Source organism: Aotus nancymaae, unplaced genomic scaffold (genome assembly GCF_030222135.1).
Source record: "Aotus nancymaae isolate 86718 unplaced genomic scaffold, 86718_ANA_hifiasm-v0.15.2.pri h1tg000067l, whole genome shotgun sequence".
NCBI classification, from domain to species: Eukaryota; Metazoa; Chordata; class Mammalia; order Primates; family Aotidae; genus Aotus; species Aotus nancymaae.
This window is the reverse complement of record NW_026988482.1, coordinates 16,391,250-16,411,241: the sequence shown is the minus strand read 5'-3', so window position 1 is coordinate 16,411,241 and position 19,992 is coordinate 16,391,250. Positions and strand designations below refer to the sequence as shown.

The following is a 19,992-nucleotide window of genomic DNA, read 5'->3' as shown; positions in this document are numbered from 1 at the left end:
TACAATTTGTGTCAACTAGGGTCCAGTTTTGGACAGGGTTGAGCTTCCATGTAGGTAAACCATGAATGACAGGCAGTTAAAAAGAACATTCTAGTTGGTACCTACAAGGTAACAGTATAAGTGCCACCATAAAAAAATGAAAATTTAAAAATCTAGAGACAAAGCTAGTTTTTACTTTCGTTTTATTTTTAATTCAATTCTGTTCAGGATGCTGGTTAGAAAACCTCCATATATGGGAAAGAGTGAGAGGCAAACTCTTTTGTGCCCTAGAATGTTCTTGATATCAAAAAAGAGCGCTAGAGGCCGTCAGCACTTCCTGTTTATGTTTCACAGATCAGAGGTTCACACAGAAACCACCGGCCCACGTGGCCCCTCATGCTTGTTTCCTAAGCCCCAGCTTTTCTCCGCAGTTCCTCTTGCACTGCTTTCTTCTGATGAAGTCTGGTGAAGTCCTTCAGGGAGAAACCAACTAGACAGCAGTTTCTCCCGTGAGAGCCTTGTGCTCTCCCCACCTGCCTCAGCCACAGGAGAGCGCAGAGAGTCTGGAGTTCTATCAAGAGCACCATTTGATAAGAACACCTGATGAACACAGGTGCACCTGATGAACACAGGAAGCTATGCCTTTGTGAAAACAGCAATAGCGTTCTCCTGGAGCCCAGAGCCAGAGCTGGGAGAGACACACGAAACGAGGGGTGGCATGTGTGGGTGCAATGCATGTGTGTGTTGTGTATGTGCATGTGCATGTGTATGTGTGTATCTAATAACATCATTTTTTTGTGTGATGGAGTTTCACTCCTGTTGCCCAGGCTGGAGTGCAATGGCACGATCTCGGCTCACTACAACCCCTACCTCCCAAGTTCAAACCATTCTCCTGCTTCAGCTTCCCGAGTAGCCAGGATTACAGGTGCCTGCCACCACGCCCAGCTAATTTTTGTATTTTTTGTAGAGATGGGGTTTCCACCATGTTGGCCAGGCTGGTCTTGAACTCTTGACCTTAGGTGATCCACCCGCCTCAGCCTCCGAAAGTGCTAGGAGTACAGGCGTGAGCCACCGCATCTGGCCTGATGGCAAATTTTTTAAAGAAAGGGTTCTGAACCTAAAATGAAAAGAGGAGACTGGGCATGGTGGCTCACGCCTATAATCCCAGCACCTTGGGAGGCTGAGGCTGGTGGGTCACCTAAGGTTAGGAGTTCGAGACCAGCTTGGCCAACATGGCAAAACTTCGTCTACTAAAAATGTAAAAATTAGTCGGGCATGGTGGCACGTGCCTGTAATCCCAGCTATTCCAGAAGCTGAGGCAAGAAAATCTCTTGAATCCAGGGGGCAGAGATTGCAGTGAGCTGAGAACATGCCACTGCACTCCAGCCTGGGCAACAGAGCGAGACTGCAACACACACACACAAAAAAAAGTAAATAAAAAAAAAATGAAAAGAGAAAATAAAGTGCCTGCTGTAGTTTATTTCTATAATAAACCAAGCAGTAGATGATAGCTAGAAAAGGGCATGGCATATAACAGACCTCAATAAAGTCTTCTGACTGGTGACAGGACAGCGCCCTCTTTATGATGCATTTCTTATATCTATACTTCCTTTCCAGCATTATAGCTGCTAATACTTCCCTTAGCCATACAGAACAAGATATATAGTCAGATTGCTTTCCAAGAAATTGACGTTTTTATGGGCACCACTACTGGGGAAGTAGAATTTAGGAACAGTTTATTCATTTATTCCCTGATTGAACTGTGAAAGGAAAATAAATCTTGGGACCCTAAACTCACGAAGCCAAAACAGAAAAGTCCAGCTGGGAACTGGGCCTTGCAAATCTGTCTCCCATTTTGTTCCTAAATAGATAACTACAAGATAAAAAAGCTACAGACCTCCCTCACAATTTCCCCAGAAGGAAATTCCTTGTGGGCTCCCAGATCTTTGCTCTAGAACAGTTCTGTTGAATTTTGCCATGGAAATGTACATTGATAGCCTATCTTTACAGGTATGGGGCCAAGGATGGAACTCAAAGTCATCCCTCTACTCACCTGAGGCAAAGGCCTATCTGATTGCTTCCTCTGCCCTATTTTTATGTTATGTAAAAATGCAGAATCATTGAGCTAGACAAAGGTATAAGTGACTGTACCTCTACCACCCTCTCACATGTAAATGGCTGATCAAAGACTCAAAAGAATGCAACTGCTTGTCTCTTATCTCTCCACACCCTTGTAAAAAAATGTTTCTTACTCTTTCTCCAATATTCATATTTTCCCTTTAAATATTGAGGTCCTCAGAACCTCTTTGGAAAAAGCATGGACCACAGTTTTTCCTGTGGATCTGTGTTCTTTCCTGAGCACATCCTTAAGGCTGGCAAATAAACCTAAATGACTGAGACTTGCCTTGGTCATTTTCTTTAATTTACATAAGTGACACATATTGAGAGCCTCTATGGCAGATACTGTATTCGTTAAGTTATGCTGTCAGAGGAGAAAGAGGAGGAAGACTAGCACTGGCTCCCAAAGAGGCCACAGTGGGAAGGACAGACACTTAGAGAATGGCGATCCAATGAGATTGAGGAAGGCAAACAGTTCCCTATTAGGATCTCAGTGAAGGTGAAGACTAACTCTGCCTGCATGGAGTCTGAGAAGGAGGTGACCTTTGAACTGAGTAATTAAAGAGCAAGAATAGGGGATGGCATTTCACACAGATTAGTAAAGGGATGAAAAAGGGACAGAATATGGGGTGCTCTGACACCTTGAGAAGGGCAGTGTGACTGGTGTGAAGAACATAGGGGAAAGTAAGTGGATGTAAAAAGAAAAGGAGCTAAGAAAAACAGACTGGGCTGGATTGTGAAGGCCCAAGCGAATTGCACTTTATCCTAGGCAATGAGCAGCCACTGCAGACTGACTGTCTTGAGCAAAAAACAAAAAGAACAATAACTTCTGTTTGCCCCAAGCCTAACACTGTGTGTGCCAAAGTGGAGTTGAATTTATAAACTAAGGATTATTGCATAGCCCAATTAAAAGACACACACACACACACACACACAAGAGCAGTATGAAGATGAATGGACTGTAAAGAAAGTGGAGGTCCCCAGACCCATCTGGAGACAACAGTCAAATAAAATAATAAAATTTCACATTTGAGAAATTTCGAACTAGGACAAGTGCTAACTAGCATAAATACAGTATTAAAGTAAAAAAAGTCTTCCGATGGCTACTTTTGACTATGTAGGCTTCAGAATAGATTTAGGGTTTTCCTTGAAGCATTTATACCAACATCACATATGTTTTGAATCAAAGTCTATACTATACCCCTTATCCCATTATGAGTTCATAGAATAACAAAATGCAAGAGAATTTGGCAAAATTGACACAATGAAATTATAATACATGACATTGCTCTCTTACTTCTTGCAATAATTTATAAACCGAGCCAGTTAACACTTAGAGAAAATTTATAGTCACTAAAAACTGAGTAATTTCTGGCAGGCATAAGGTAAATTCATACCTTAGCCAAGAAACTAACTCATATTTCCTACTTACCATTCCAAGGTTTGTCACACTGCATGTCCTGACTTCTTTCGTTTTTGTCTCACAGGTTTTGAAAGAAGTATTTGCCTAGAGTCTCTGAATTTAACCAGTTTTTAAAAGGATCAGAAAATATCTAGGGACTACTGAAATCTTTGTGTACCCCAGGGGGCCTATGCTCTGTGAGTTATCTCAGAAAAGTATTTTGACCACTTAGTAAGGTTAAGACATCCTTTCAGTAGATGCCTTTGAAGAGAAGAGAAATAGTGGAGCGTTCCATGGTTGCAAATCAAAGTCTTTTTTTTTTTTTCATTTTTTTGAGATGGAGTTTTGTTCTTGTTGCCCAGGCTGGAGTGCAAAGGTGCAACCTCGGCTCACCACAACCTCCATCTCCCCGGCTCAAGCAATTCTTCTGCCTCATCCTCCCGAGTAGCTGGGATTACAGGGGCCTGCCACCATGCCCAGCTAATTTTGCATTTTTAGTAGAGACTGGGTTTCTCCATGTTGATCAGGCTGGTCTCGAACTCCCAAGCTCAGGTGATCCGCCCACCTCAGCCTCCCAGAATGCTGGAATTACAGGCATGAGCCACTGTGCCCAGCCTCAAAGCCATTTTAAGCAGAAAAGGATTAATCTTTGTCCTTGACTTTTCCTCTCTATGAGACTTTCTATATTTTGTTTAAATAATCTTGTCCATGCTACCATGAATTTCTACAATGTATTTAATACTACAAAATCTGTGATCTCTTTCCGGGGAGGGATTACCTGAAAAGGAAAAGAACAATGTGGTATTCTTGGCAAGAAAAGAGTTGCTGCTGACTCAGTGGTGATGAAGTCACAAGCTTTGGGCATTTTTCCAGATGTCAGGCAGGGGCACTACCCACTTCTCTACTCTGTGGACCTAGTTGATGGCTCAGGCAGGCGGGGTGAGCCAACCATGGAAGCCATTGTTGCTTTGGAATTCTGTCCTTGGTGGGAAACCCAATGGTGTTGGCCATAGTCATCTGTTCCAATGAACGGAGAGCCAAATGACTCAGCCATGTGATAGGGTACAATAAAAGTGTCCCCTCTCCTCCTCCAAATACGTTGTGTTGGGTCAGTCGACCATGATAATGAAGTCTTCAAAAAGAGAGCAGAGATAAATGCCAGATTATCCTTGAATCATGTATATGTTTTTAAATATATGATTTGCCTTCAGCTCAATAGCTACTTCCAGAAACTGGAATCAGAATGAAAGATTCCATCTATAATTCACCTCTCGGTAGCCAAAACTTCAACATACAGGAAATGTAAAACAAATACAGCTAAATTCAGTGCTCCAGCTGTTTGGTCCAGATAACTTCCTACAGGAGCAAACCTCAGCAGAGGCATGTAAAGAAAGCTCTGTTTAGAGGCATTTGAAAATCTTATTTGGGCCACCCTGAGGAATAAAGTGGTTCAACTATTCTGAAATATAAGGAAAAGCAGTCTAGGTGCAGTGGCTCATGCCTATAATCCCAGCACTTTGGGAGGCCAAGGCGGGTGGATCACCTGAGGTTAGGAGCTCAAGACGAGCCTGGCCAACATGAGGAAACCCTGTCTCTACTAAAAATACAAAAATTAGCTGGGTGTAGTGGCAGGCACCTGTAATCCCAGCCACTTGGGAGGGTGAGGCAGGAGAATTGCTGGAAAGTGGAGGCTGCAGTGAGCAGAGATCTCACCACTGCACTCCAGTCTGAGCAACAGAGCAAGGCTCTGTCTCAAAAAAGAAATAAGTCATAACAAAATACCTTAGACTACATAGCTTAAAAAAAAAAAAAAAAGAAAAGCAGTACTGGCTCTCATAATTTTACAACTATTTTGTTTTCTTAAGTGCTATCCAAGTCATCTTCATCTGCATCCTTTTGTTGTGGGTTTGGGAGTGGAAGAACTAGTACAAGAGACGAAAGTTTAACTCTTGAAGGAAACATGTTTCCAAGGTTCTTCAGAGAACTCTTCATCACCTCCTGTTCCAATGTTTGTTGGTTTATTAACTGTAATAAAATACGCTATGTCATACTACATACTATAGAGTTCCTTTCATTAGAGGGCCTGAAAGCAAGCCATTGCTTAATTAAGGGCCCAGTCACAGCTGAGCTCAGGGTGATGCTTCCCAGCCCAAGCAGGAACAAAGCAAATCTGCCCAATACTTTAGAACATACAGGGAAGTTTTGTGTATTCCCTTGAAAACAGGACTGCCACCAGTGACCCAGGCTCCTGCTAGGTCAGGAGACGCACCACAGTTGTGCCTGTGCATATATAATATTTTTATATATAAATATATTATTTTTATATGCACATGTGCATATATAACACTTTTAAACAAACATCATCTTTGAACTTTCTGTAATCGGGAACATCAAATCATGAAATTGAAGCTTCAGATCTTCGACTGTTAAGCTTTTACTGTTTCTTAACTTCATCTCTGAGGTATCTAAAATTCCTCGATAATTAGTGTATTTTCTTGCCTTGAGGACCCTTGGGAAGATCTAGTCTCAAGCTAATAGGCGATCCCTCAAAAAAGAGACCATTTCTCCCGTTAGCATCGTGCCACACTCTATTTCTGCATCTGCAACCAGAGTTTTGGGTGCTTTCTAGTTTTTGTTTCTGTTCAAAGATAGAACAGAATGCTGGAGCGGAAAGGACTCAGGAAGGGAAGGGAGGTGGCTGTCCTGCTTCCCCTCACTGAGAACCCCCTCTCTGCCCTGCGGGCTGGACAGGACTGTCAGGGTGTAATGTCAGATCTATTGAGCAGTTCTGGCCTGGGAGGGAGAGAGAGAGCACCACTGGATATTTGACTGAGAACAAAGGTGGGGCCAGTGCCAAGAGTGACTGTGCAGGCCCCTGGCTGAGGGGAAATCCCTGGGGAACACATTCCACTCTGTGACCAGCAACCCTGTTTCCCTTCTCCCCTTCTAGCTCACTTCCCCTCCATTATCTCCATTCCACATCCATTCCCTTACTGAGGCCCTGTTCTGTGCCAGGAATTCAGCTAGGGGCTAGGGGCCAGACAATAAAAACAGACCCATTTTCAGAACCCTAGTCATCCCTAAGGACACAGAACAGGGTCGTCCTTAAAAGGCACAGAGCCTGTGTTAAAGGAGATGAGACTGTGGCCCAGAGATGAGCCATGTAAGTGAGACTGCTGTGATAGGGGTTAGATGGGGGAAAACTCTTGGGTGGCTCAGTCTGCTGTGCTTTGACCTGTGGTGAGGATGATAAAAAGGCCTGATCAAGAAAGTCATGGAAAAGAGCCTGGTGATGAGCAACTGCGGAATGGAGACGGGAGAGGGAGGGGAGGGACTGTACAGGGGCCATAGCAAATACCACAGGCTGGGTGCCATGGCTCACGCCTGTAATCCCAGCACTTTGGGAGGCCGAGGTGAGCGGATCACCTGAGGTCAGGAGTTCGAAACCAGACTGACCAACATGGAGAAACCCCGTCTCTACTAAACATACAAAATTAGCCCAATGTGGTGATGCATGCCTTTAATCCCAGTACTCAGGAGGCTGAGGCAGGAGAATTGCTTGAACCCAGGAGGTGGAGGTTACAGTAAGCCGAGATCACGCCATTGCACTCCAGCCTGGGTAACAAGAGTGAAACTTCGTCTCAAAAGAACAACAACAAATATATATGTATATAATATATATAACCAAATACCACAAACGGGATGGCTTTAAACAACGGAAATGGGCTGTCTCGGTTCTGGAGACTAAGTCCACGTACACGTGCGGCACAGTTGGTTCTCTCTCTGGAGGGAACCTGGCGCAGGCCCTGCGGGCCCAGGGGGTCCTTGGCTGGGGGATGCGTCTCTGCCGCCTTCCGGTCTCCTGCACTCTAGGCCAGGACCGGTTGTGCGACGGCGGGGGTCGCTGCCCTTCTGTCCGCAGGCTTCTCCAGCGGTAAAAGGAGGTGAGGCGATTCCAATGCAGACATTCTATGATTTCGTAACAGGCCTCTAAGGACCACTCCAATGCTGGCAGTCCATGCTTTTATAATAGGCAGCTCGGCTTTTCACGCGGGCGAAAGGGAAAGAGGAGACATGACTTTTCTTCAAGTCAGCTAACCTCTCTGCGGAGTGACGTCACCTCAAGCCTCAATTTGCTGATCTAAAAAATAAAAATTTTAATAAATTGATTACCAGTTGTTAAAAATAAAAATAACACTACGGCCTCACAAGGTGGTGGGACGAGGTTGCTCGAGAGACGCACAGCTCTGGGCAGAAGCAAGCCCGAGTGCTCTCCTGCAGGTTCTCGGAAACAGCCACCGCCTCCCAGCGCCGCGCGGGGGCGGGGCGAGCAGCGCGGGCGGGCAGGAGGGGGCGGGGCGAGGAGGTAGGCTTTGTTCTCGTTCCGCCCTCGCCCCGCCCCCGCCCCGCCCCCGCACTAGATATCGCGAGAGGGCGGGCCCGCTCGGCTTCGGCCTCGGCGTCGCTCGCGCCTTGTGGGTCTAGGCCGGCGTCTGCCCGCGAGTCGTGGGTCAAGTGCTGGCTGCTAAGGGTGCGCGAGGTACGGCGTTGGCTCTGGCGTCAGGGTCGTTGTGTCGTGACAACCGCTCCGGCAGCCGTTTCCGAGGCAGCAGGTGCGGCCGCTTTATCCCTGAGCGGACTCCGCGGCTGCCTGCGGGTCTCTGCTAGTGCCGACCTTCTCTTCGCGGATCCAAAGCCAAGCAGCGACCCTGAGCCGACAGCCGAAGCTCCCGGCAATGGCGGCCTCGACGGCCTCGCACCGGCCCATCAAGGGGATCCTGAAGAACAAGACCTCTACGACTTCCTCGATGGTGGCGTCGGCCGAACAGCCCCGCGGAAGTGTAGACGAGGAGCTGAGGTGAGAGCTGGGAGGGACGGCCTGAGAGCCCCTCCTTCCCGCTGGGCGGCCTTGCGCGCCGCCGCCGTTACCCACCCAGACCCCAGGCGCGGGCGGGCGGCGTGGATGTGGCTCGGGTGCCGCTCGGGTCTCTCCACCTGCCCAGCTAGCCGCGGGTGGGACCGATCTTTAAGAAGGCTGGGCGATGACGTTTATCATGTTTCCTTTTTTTTTTTTTTTTTTTTGAAGCATACGTGCGTATATAATATTTTTAAACATCATCTTTGAACTTTCTGTAATCGGGAACATCAAATCATGAAATTGAAGCTTCAGATCTTCGACTGTTAAGCTTTTACTGTTTCTTAACTTCATCTCTGAGTTATCTAAAATTCCTCGATAATTAGTGTATTTTCTTGCCTTGAGGACCCTTGGGAAGATCTAGTCTCAAGCTAATAGGCGATCCCTCAAAAAAGAGACCATTTCTCCCGTTAGCATCGTGCCACGCTCTGTTTCTGCATCTGCAACCAGAGTTTTGGGTGCTTTCTAGTTTTTGTTTCTGTTCAAAGATAGATCTAAGCTCAAAACAGTTCAAAGAGGAGCAACTTGAAATGACCCAGTGATATTTTAGTTGTTCTTGCATACGATAAAGATACACATATAAAAAGTTGTTGACCTGAGCATTGTACGTAATCATTATAACAATATAATTGGTAACGACCCAAAGTCCATTAGTAGGAACTGGTGAAATATTAATTATGTTACGTTTGTATAATGGAACAATATACCAGCCTTTAAAAAAAGAAAGAGGTAGGTGTTTATGCACAGGAAATGTTGCAGTACAGTAAAACACACCACTGGGTTAGAGGTGCAGGGGGGCTTGGGCGTTATAAGATTCTAAAAATATAAGGACTCTACATTCTGAAAATAAGGCTTAAGAAAAGTTACCTGTGAAATTTGTAGTCATGAAGCTAAAATAAGGATGTTTGTGAAATCTCAGAATATAGGAACTAGGGCATTCCTGTATAAAGGATCTTATTTAGGACCATAAAAGGAACTACTGCTTGGTGCTGGTAAATTCATAGGGATTTGTGTTACCTTGAAGAAAATATTGAGTAGGATCACAACTTAGAATCCTGGTCTTTTGGGGTTGGAAAGGATCTTAGTTTTGTCTGGCAACTCCCACGCTCATGGATGCTTGAATCTTACATTCCCTTACACACAATTTTTCAACCTCTATTTGGGCTAAGCCACGCTAAATGGAATACTGGGGAAGTTTGATGATTATAGGTCATGGAATTAAGAAAACGGAGTTTCACCAAAACATAACTGAAGCCGGAGAACCAAGTCAGTTAAAAGGTAAATATCGGCAAGGCGTGGTGGTCCACACCTGTAATTCCAGCACTTGGGGAGGCCAAGGTGGGAGGGTTGCTTGATCCCAGGAGTTTGAGACCAGCCTGGGCAACATAGTGAAACCTCATCTCTTAAAAAAGAAGAAGAAGAAGAATTAAAAGATAACTAACACAGCTACAGAAGGCTCGAATGTAGCTTCAGGGTTTTCAGCAGCAGGAATGTGGTCCTCACTGGCATTTATGTTATTTAACTATTCTCCAGTATAAGCTTCTTTTGGTCCATTTAACCAAGTGACTTATTCTTTATCTCTGCTTCTTTAGTTTCTGTTTATTCTCAACTTGGATCTGCCATAATTTCCCGTGGTCCCAATCTATGGATTGGCCTCTCTGTAATTTGTTGGGATTTACATTCAGGTCTTTGCCTGAAAAGCCACTATACTAGACTGACTCAACTACATAGGGCTGCCTCTTCTGTAGGAGCTGTGGCAGGGTAGATTCACTTAAAAGGCACTGACTTCTCTAGTTAGAGTTACAGTCCTGTCTTTGCAGAGAACTATCAAACCCTAATTCATTGAAGTTCATGATGTTTGGTTCCAAGCGGTAAAAGGGATGGGTTTTTTAATGATCATTATTATGTGACTGTAAAGCAAATAAACTAATTCTGCTAGTAATACAATACTGTCTTAGTCCATTTTTTGTTGGTCATAACAGAATGCCTGAAATGATAATTTATAAGAAACAAAATTTACTTCTTACAGTTCTGGTGTCTTGGAAGTCCAAGGTCGAAAGGGTGTATGGTGAGAACCTTCTTGCTGGTGGAGACTCTATGCAGTTCCAAGATGATACAGGGCATCACATGGCAAGGGGGCTGAGTGTGCCAGCTCAGGTCTCTCTTCCTCTTCTTATAAAGCCACCAGAACCACTCACTTGATAATTAACCATTAATCCAGTCATCTGAGCAGAGCCCTTAGGACCCAGTCACCTCTTAAAAGCTGCACCTGTCAACACTGCCACATTGGAGATCAAGTTTCATTGTGGCTTTAGAGAGGACAGATGTTCAAACCATAGCAAATATACGTTATTTATGTCACAACTCATGCAAACAATATCAGTAGCTTTATGAGACCCTCTTTGAACAGAAACAATAAAAGCATACAGTTGGCCCACTGTATCCCTGTATCCATGGGTTTCACACCCAGGAATTCAGCCAACACCAGATAGCCCTTTACATTTGGGAACCATTTTACACACCAAAGGATACTTTTTTTTTAAATTTAAGATGGGGTTTCACCATGTTGGTCAGGCTGGTCTTGAACTCCCGACCTCAGGTGATCCACCCACCTTGGCCTCCAAAGTGCTTGGATTACAGGCGTGAGCCACCACGCCCGGCCAAAAAGGATACTTTTTACAGCACAAGAGCAGAAACAAGAAAGCAGAGCATCGCCTTGTTTGACCCCATCTGGGAACATGCTACCTCGGTTGTGAAGCTGTGAACGTGTGCAATGGGCAACTCAAAATTTGCTCTGCTCTGTGTCTGTCTGTGAGCAACTGCTAAAAGACCTCAAATGCTGGTTTTGTCATTACAAATTTTAGCAAGTAGGTAAACTTGCAAAGAAAGAATCAGAGAATAATGAGGATGAACTCTACCTTTTATCGGTGTCTTTGTTGTGCAAAATGCAATGATAGTTTGATCACTATCCACCCCTCAGTTGTGAGAGGGTGTTATTTTACATAAATATTACCAAGGAATTTTTAAAAATAAAATTCAAACATATTTCAAGTATATGTTTATAATTCATGTATGTATGTACTACATATGAATTATATATATCAGATGATTCTCAAAACAGTGTACACTTAAAGTGACGTTTGTATAAAACCATATTCAAATAGTCTTTAGCATTTCTATATTTTTATCCAATTGTCAGGACTGATCAAACCATAATTGAGAGAGGTGGTTGTTTTTTTTTTAGATGACTCAGTGCTGTTATTATTGTTTATACTTTGCATTAGTGCTTATATGTTTGGGTTTTTTTTGTCTGTTTTTGAGACAAGATTTCACACTGTCACCCAGGCTGGAGTGCAGTGGCACGATCACACTCACTGTAGCCTCTACCTCCTGGGCTCAAATGATCCTCCCACCTTAGCCCACCACACCCAGCTAACTTTGGTATTTTTTGTAGAGATGGGGTTTTACTATATTGCCCAGGCTGGTCTCAAACTGCTGGGCTCAAGTGATCTGCCTGCCTCCCAGAGCACTGGGATTATTGGTGGGAGCCACCACGCCCCACCAGTACATGTGTCTTTAATGAGTGGTTTCTACAGGTACCATTTGTCAGATACCAATTTTTGAAGGTTAAATTAAAACTGAATAGAATTCATAAATCCACATAACTAAGTATAGATAAATCTCAGCACATTGCAATACAGCATTCAACTAGTTTAAACACCACTGTCATCTTCTATGATTGTGGGATTCCCATACTTTCAGGATACCTTGAATATAAAACACAACTTATGAAGGTGTAATTTTGCAGGCCTAGTGAATACATATGTGTATCTTATTGAAAACAAGACACTCGATTCTAAGATGTACCATCAAGAAGGAAAAAATACTGCCAATTTTGATTATAAGATGCCACCCTTGGCTGGGCACGGTGGCCCACGCCTGTAATCCCAGCACTTTGGGAGGCCTAGGCAGGTGGATTGCTTGAGGTCAGGAGTTTGAGACCAGTCTGGCCAACATGGTGAAACCCTGTCTCTACTAAAAATGCACACACAAAAAAATTAGGCATGGTGGCACATGCCTATAATCCCAGCTACTTGGGGTGCTGAGGCAGGGGAATTGCTTGAAGGGAGGTGGAGGTTGCAGTGAGCCGCGATCATGCTACTGCACTCCAGCCTGGGTGACAGAGCAAGACTCTGTCTCAAAAAAAGAAAATTTAAAAAGATGCCATTCTCTTAAGACATATTCCTTTTCAGAGATATGAAAATGTAAAAAACGTCTTTTGGGAATTATTGAAAATATGATAGTAAATATTGCTAAAGCCTATCATTTGAGAAGGATTACAGTTTAGCAGTTAATGTGGTGCCAGATTGCCTGAGTTTGGATCTCGTCTGCTGCTTATTAGCAAACTTTTGTGATTTTCAGTGAATTATTTATTATGTCTGTGCCTTAGTTTAAATATTAAATGAATTAATAAATGTAAAATGTTTAACCTAGTGCCTCACCCTCAAATGTTAGTCTTACTGTAATAGAAATAAATATAGAAATTCATTTTTTCTACATCTCACTGGGTTTTTTTTACACGGTCTGCTTTCGAGTTCACTATTCTGTTCAATTCAAATTATATATTAGTCTTAGATACTGCAGGCAAATTCTGCTTGAAAAAATTATGCTTTAATTAATTTCCTTTGATATAATTTAATATATACACATGCTTCAACTTTGTCTTTTTCTGCCTGGAAAGGAATGTGGAATATTATCGTCAAAGGTTTGCTGAGTAAAATAAAAAGTTTGTTTTCTAAAAGTTACTTTTTGCTTGCTTGTAATTGCTTTAATTGTTGTCTTACTTTTATTGTTCAGTAATAATACCAAGCTTCCAAGTCTTATATTTTGTCAATCTATATAAGTTGAATCTTCATTTAAAGAAAGGACCATTTCTTGAAACGTGCAATTAAAGTTAAAACACCTTGAAGCAAAATCTTGCCTCCCATTCCAGACACAGTCAGAACTATCAAATGAGCAAGTCACAAGCAACAAGAAGTACCAGTAGGTCTTTGAGGTGGCACCATATGAGCTAACAACGTAAAAGTGAGAAGTGGTGACTCTTTCAGCACCAAATTTAGGCTGTAGGAAAACCAGTCACCCACAAGGGAGGAGAAAACTGAAACCAGCAGGTGCTTTCACCATCATGGCAGATCTGCCATGTAAATGGTGGTTCCTCCATTTTTGTCTGCAGAGATACTAATCCCACATGAGGTTACATAGTTCATAATGGTATTGGGATTAAGCTTAGGGTCACTCTTGGGTTTTGTTATTTCACAACTAATGTTAATTCTGCCATAACTTTAGAGATGCCAACTTTCATATCCAGTGTCCTCTACTGACAGTTTCTTCTACTTCACTAATTTTCTAAGATTTCCTAGCATTTTTTGGAGTCTGTTTTGTAATACCCTTATTTAAATGCTTGTTTTGTAAGATATTGTTATCTTTTTTTGGATCTGAATAATTGTACTAATTTCTTTTTCTCTTAGTGTTCTGTTGAGGAAACAAGTGAGGCTTTGAATATGTAGAACTTAATTTTATTTACAATAGGAAGTAAACTAAATGGCAAACACTGGGAAAATTGAAGTTGTATAAAATGTTTATATACATCTAAAGAGCTCAAATTTATGAGAAGATTTCTAATAGGCAAAGGACATAAACATAATTCACAATGAGGAAAGTAAAATACTATTAGCCAAAGAAACACAATAGTTTTTAAATACAATTTTACCCCTGCTGAAATGGAAAAACAATCCCCGATCCTAGCAATGGTTTGTTAATTTACTGGGGACATTACAAACAGCCTTTTTTTTTTTTTAATTTAATTTTTATTTTTTTTTTAGAGATGGAGTTTCACCATGATGGCCAGGCTGGTCTTGAACTCCTGACCTCAGGTGATCCACCCACCTCAGCCTCCCAAAGTGCTAGGATTACAGACATGAGCCACTGTGCCAGGCCTCAGTCTTCTTTTTTGTTTTTTTTTGAGTCGGAGTTTTGCTCTTGTTACCCAGGCTGGAGTGCAATGGCGCGATCTCGGCTCACCGCAACCTCCGCCTCCTGGGTTCAGGCAATTCTCCTGCCTCAGCCTACAGGCACGCGCCACCATGCCCAGCTAATTTTTTGTATTTTTAGTAGAGACGAGGTTTCACCATGTTGACCAGGATGTTCTCGATCTCTTGACCTCGTGATCCACCCGCGTCAGCCTCCCAAAGTGCTGGGATTACAGGCGTGAGCCACCGCGCCCGGCCCCCTCAGTCTTCTTTTTTAAAAAAAAGCTGGGCTGGGTGCGGTGGCTCATGCCTGTAATCGCAACACTTTGAGAGGCCAAGGCAGGCAGATCACAAGGTCAAAATTTCGAGATGGTGAAACTCCGTCTCTACTAAAAATACAAAAATTAGTCAGTCATGGTGGCGCGTGCCTGTGATCCCAGCTACTTGAAACCCGGGAGGCAGAGGTTGCAGTGAACCGAGATCATGCCACTGCACTCCAGCCTGGGTGATAGAGCAAGACTCTGTCTCAAAAAAAAAAAAAAAAAAGCTATATGGCAACATGGAGTGAACTATAAAGTTCTTAATAAAGTTTAATTCAGACACTTAGACTAGCAAATTTTCTTTAAAACATCACTGAGAATAGCATTTGTACAAATATGTTCATGTCTGCCTTATTTTAAATAGGAAAACTTACTTAGGTTATCAATCTAAATGAATCTTATACACTTATTAAAAAGATAAAAAGAAAACACAAGCAACTTATACTACATATACTTACAACTTAAATATCAATATGTGTATTTTATATGTACTGTAGGTACTGTTTTATGTGTATAGTTTTATATATATATATATATATATATATTTTTTTTTTTTTTTCTTTTCTTTATTTTTTGAGATGGAGTCTTGCTCTGTTACCAGGCTGGAGTGCAGTGGTGAAATCCAGCTCACTGCAACCTCCGCCTCCTGGGTTCAAGCGATTCTTCCGCCTCAGCCTCCCGAGTAGCTGAGAGCACAGGCGCATGCCACGGCGCCTGGCTAATTTTTTTGTATTTTCAGTAGAGGCAGGGTTTCACAGTGTTAGCCAGGATGATCTCGATCTCTTGACCTCGTGATCTGCCCGCCTCAGCCTCCCAAAGTGCTGGGATTACACATATATATATTTTAATGTTTTGATAGTTATACATATTTATATGTATTATACAAAGGAAAGAATATGCAGAAATCAAAATTATGAATGGTTGAAGGTGTTGAGATTGTATTCAATTTTATTTTTAATTTCAAGAAAATATAATTTCTCCTTGTGTTTTGTAGTTCTTTTTCTTCTATCCTTATCTTGCAAAAAATATTTACAGGGTGTGGAGTTCTTTTCTCTTCCCTGTAGAGATACTTTTCAAACTCCAATAGTCTGTCCTCATTCTTTTTTTATCCTAAGCCAGGATGATCAATTATCTTTTTTTTTTTTGAAACTGAGTTTTGCTCTTGTCACCCAGGCTGGGGAGCAGTGGTGTGATCTCAGCTCACCACTGCAACCTCTGCCTCCTGGGTGCAAGCGATTCTCCAGCCTCAACTTCCCGAGTAGATGGGATCACAGGCACACGCCACCACACCCAGCTAATTTTTATATTTTAGTAGAAAGGAGATTTAATGGTGTTGGCTAGGCTGGTCTCGAACTCTTGACCTCAGGTGATCTGCCCACCTCCTAAATTGTCATTTTTAATTCAATATTGTTTTTTTTTTTTTGAGACGGAGTTTCGCTCGTTACCCAGGCTGGAGTGCAATGGCGTGATCTCGGCTCACCGCAACCTCCGCCTCCTGGCTTCAGGCAATTCTCCTGCCTCAGCCTCCTGAGTAGCTGGGATTACAGGCACGCGCCACCATGCCCAGCTAATTTTTTGTATTAGTAGAGACAGGGTTTCACCATGTTGACCAGGATGGTCTCGATCTCTTGACCTCGTGATCCACCCGCCTCGGCCTCCCAAAGTGCTGGGATTACAGGCTTGAGCCACTGCGCCCGGCCTAATTCAATATTGTTAACATTGTTTAGGAAATAACTTGTTTTACTCTGAGATTAGGACGCACCCAGAAGCAACATTATTAATATGTGTTTATTTTAAAAATATTTTATTATAATGTAATACATACAGAAAAGCATATTAAGTATAAATTTGAAGTGTCAGAAATTATTACTAAAGCAGACACTGGCTGGGTGGTGTCTCACACCTATAATCCCTGCACTTTTTTTTTTTTTTTTTAAGACACAGAGTCTCCCAGTGTTGCCCAGGTCAATCTCAAACTCTTGGGCTCAAGTGATCCTCCCATCTTGGCCTCCCAAAGTGTTGGGATTTATAGGCATGAGCCACTGTGCCCAGCCTCCCCAAAGCTTAACTACTAGTAGCCTCCTGTTGACTGGAAACCTTACAGATAACATAAACAATTGATTACCTACATGTTTTGTATTATGTGCCATGTTACTGTATTCTTAGAATACAGTAAGCTAGAGAAAATAAAATGTCAAGAAAATCATAAGGAAAATACATTTACTGTTCAGTAAGTGGAAGTGGATCATCATAAAGATCTTTATCCTGGTGGTCTTCACAATGAGTAGGCTGAGGAGGAAGAAGAGGGATTGGTCTCACTGTCTCAGGGGTGGTAGAGGAGATGAAAGGGAAAGGCAGCCTCACTTGGCGTAGCTTTACGAAAATGCATCATAATTTCTGCATAACTTTTGTGTTTTTCATTTCTCTTAAAATGTTTCTATGTGGTACTAATAATCTTCTTTCTACTGTTTAGTTTCAGTGTCCATATCGTAAAAGGGTCCCTGTGTAAAATAAGTTAAGCATTCTCAAATAGTCAGAACTCTTTGTCAGACTGTCTAATGTCAATTTGTTTCCTGGTTTTGCTTCTTCTACGTATTATTCCTTATCATCTGGCATTGATTCAGAACACTCATCTTTATCAAGTCATCTGTCAATTCCTCTGGTGTGATGTCTGTTAGCTCTTGAATTTCAAGATCCATATCTACAAACCCTTTACCCCACCAAATAATTCACAATCTCATTATTTCCTTGATTGGCCCTGTCGTAAATCTTGTGGAGCCATGCATAACATCTGGATACAGTTTTCTCCAGCAGGAATTCATTGTTTCGGGCTTGACAGCTTTCATAGCTTTTTCTGTAACAACAATGGCATACGCGGTGGTGTAATCCTTCCAGACTTTCATGATGTTCTTTGTGAGGGTTGGCAGTCTTTTCCATAGAGCAGGGATCCCCAAACCTCAGGCCATGTGGCAGGTGCCTGAGCTCCACCTCCTGTCTTATCAGTGGTGGCATTAGATTCTCATAGGAGTGCAAACCCTATTGTGAACTGTGCATGTAAGGGATCTGGGCTGCCCACTCCTTATGAGAATCTAATGCCTGATGATCTGAGGTGGAACAGTTTCAACCTGAAACCACCCTGCCATGCAAAAATTGTCTTCCATGAAACTGCTCCTTAGTGCCGAAAAGTTTGGGTACCACTGAATAGACTACCGTGTGTACTGAGCCTTAGAGGTCCTCTGTGACCTCCTGATCTAGAAGTTAAATTAGAGATGTTGTGTTTGGGGACAAGTAAACCACCTTACCACCTTCCATGTTGAAATCATAGGGTTCATAGGGTTCTAGGTGACCAGAGAGAGACATTGTCCAGAATCAAAACAACTTTAAAAGACAGTTTACTGCCAGGCACGTGGCTTGTGCCTACAGCCCTAGCTGCTCAGGTGAGCTCAGATGCAGCCAGATCACTTAAGCCCAGGAGTTTGAGGCCGCAGTGAACTATGATTATGCCACTTTACTCCAGCTTGGGGTGACAGAGTGAGACACAGTCTATTAAAAAAGAGAGAGAAATTCTTGACACATGCTACAACATGAATGAACCTTGAAGACATTATGCTTAGTGAAATAAGCCAGTTACAAAAGGACAAATACTTTGATTTTGTTTATGTGAGGTATCTAGAGTAGTCACATTTAGAGAGACAGGAAGTAGAATGGTGGTTGCCAGGTCTGGGGGCTGGGGACAGTGGGGAGTCAGTACTTAATGAGTACAGTTTCAGTTGAGGAAGATGAAAAAGTTCTGGAGATGGATGGTGGTGATGCTTGCCCAATGATGTGAATGTTCTTATCTCCATAGAATTGTACACTTCATAATGTCTAGTGCTTCAGCAGCACATACACTAAAATTGGAATGATACAGAAAAGATAAACATAAGAACAAAAAGGTTAAAATGGTGAATTTTATATATGACCACAATTTTAAAAAATAAAAAAATGCTTAATCTGAAATGGGGACACTGTGGGTATGTTAGGGTAGAAAGCAAAAGAATATGAAGTCACCTGCCCGGAGTAGGCCTGTGTAATTTTTAAGGTAACTCATCAAACTTTTTTTGAGAGTATAGAGAAGGGAATATGATACTGAAATGTTAAGTATGTTATTCTTAAAGGGTATTTCAGGATCTGAGAAACTGAAAATACCTACAGTGAAACCACCAGTTTAGACCAAATGCAGAAAGGATGATTTAAATCAGTATAATATTTACATTGATTCTTTTTAAAGCAGGTTTTTCCAAGTATAAACTAAGTAACAAACTCTATAGGTAACAAAATAATGTTGGCTTGTGGAAGGGTCTTTGAGGTCTTTTTTAATGAGTATATAAGAATTTAAAATTAAAACATTTAATTATTGAGCACCTTAATAGTTGTGCAAATACTTCATTGAATGAAATTTAACAGATGTTTCCAAAGTTATAGGGCAGGCACGGTAGCTCACGCCTGTAGTCCCAGCACTTTGGGAGGCTGTGACGGGCAGATCACATAAGGTCAGGAGTTTGAGACTAGCCTTACCAACATGGTGAAACCCCCGTCTCTACTAAAATTACAAAAATTAGCAGGGCGTGGTGTCAGGCGCCTGTAATCCCAGCTACTAGGGAGGCTGAGGCAGGAGAAGTGCTTGAATCCAGGGAGATTGCACCATTGCACTCCAGCCTGGGTGACAAGAGCAAAAAAGTCTCAGAAAACAAAAATAATGGCCATGCCTGGTGGCTCACACCTGTAATCTCAGCACTTTGGGAGGCCAAGGTGGGCGGATCACAAGGTCAGGAGTTCGAGACCAGCCTGGCCAACATGAAGAAACCCCATCTCTACTAAAAATACAAAAATTAGCTAGATGTGGTAGTATGCGCCTGTAATCCCAGCTACTCAGGAGCTGAGGCAGAAGAATCACTTGAACCCAGGAAGTGGAGGTTGCAGTGAGCCGAGATCATGCCACTGCACTCCAGCCTGGGCAACACAGTGAGACTCTGTCTAAAAAATAATAATAATAGAGTGAGACTCTTTCTCAAATAGTAATGAATAAAAAATAATATAGAGAACTTCTATTGCTTTGCAAGTAAATCTGAGTACACTATTTCTGAGCAAACCTTTATTTTTCTAGATTAGAAATAAACAGAGTTGTAATTTATTTGCAGTCTAATGATTTAGTGGTATCTGAGTTTGATGAAGTTTTCTCTGTAGTTT

At 42.5% G+C, this 19,992-nt stretch overlaps 1 protein-coding gene across 1 annotated transcript in view; it reads left to right on the top strand.

Moving 5' to 3' along the window:
- The first annotated feature begins 7,979 nt into the window (after positions 1-7,979).
- The window catches only part of PPP1R2 (protein phosphatase 1 regulatory inhibitor subunit 2), a 30,283-nt gene continuing 18,270 nt past the window's right edge, over positions 7,980-19,992 (top strand). Inside the window, exon 1 of the mRNA XM_064366948.1 lies at positions 7,980-8,357. Within this exon, the coding sequence (XP_064223018.1) occupies positions 8,236-8,357 (122 nt within the window). The 5' untranslated portion in view covers positions 7,980-8,235. The remainder of the gene's footprint in view (positions 8,358-19,992) is intronic.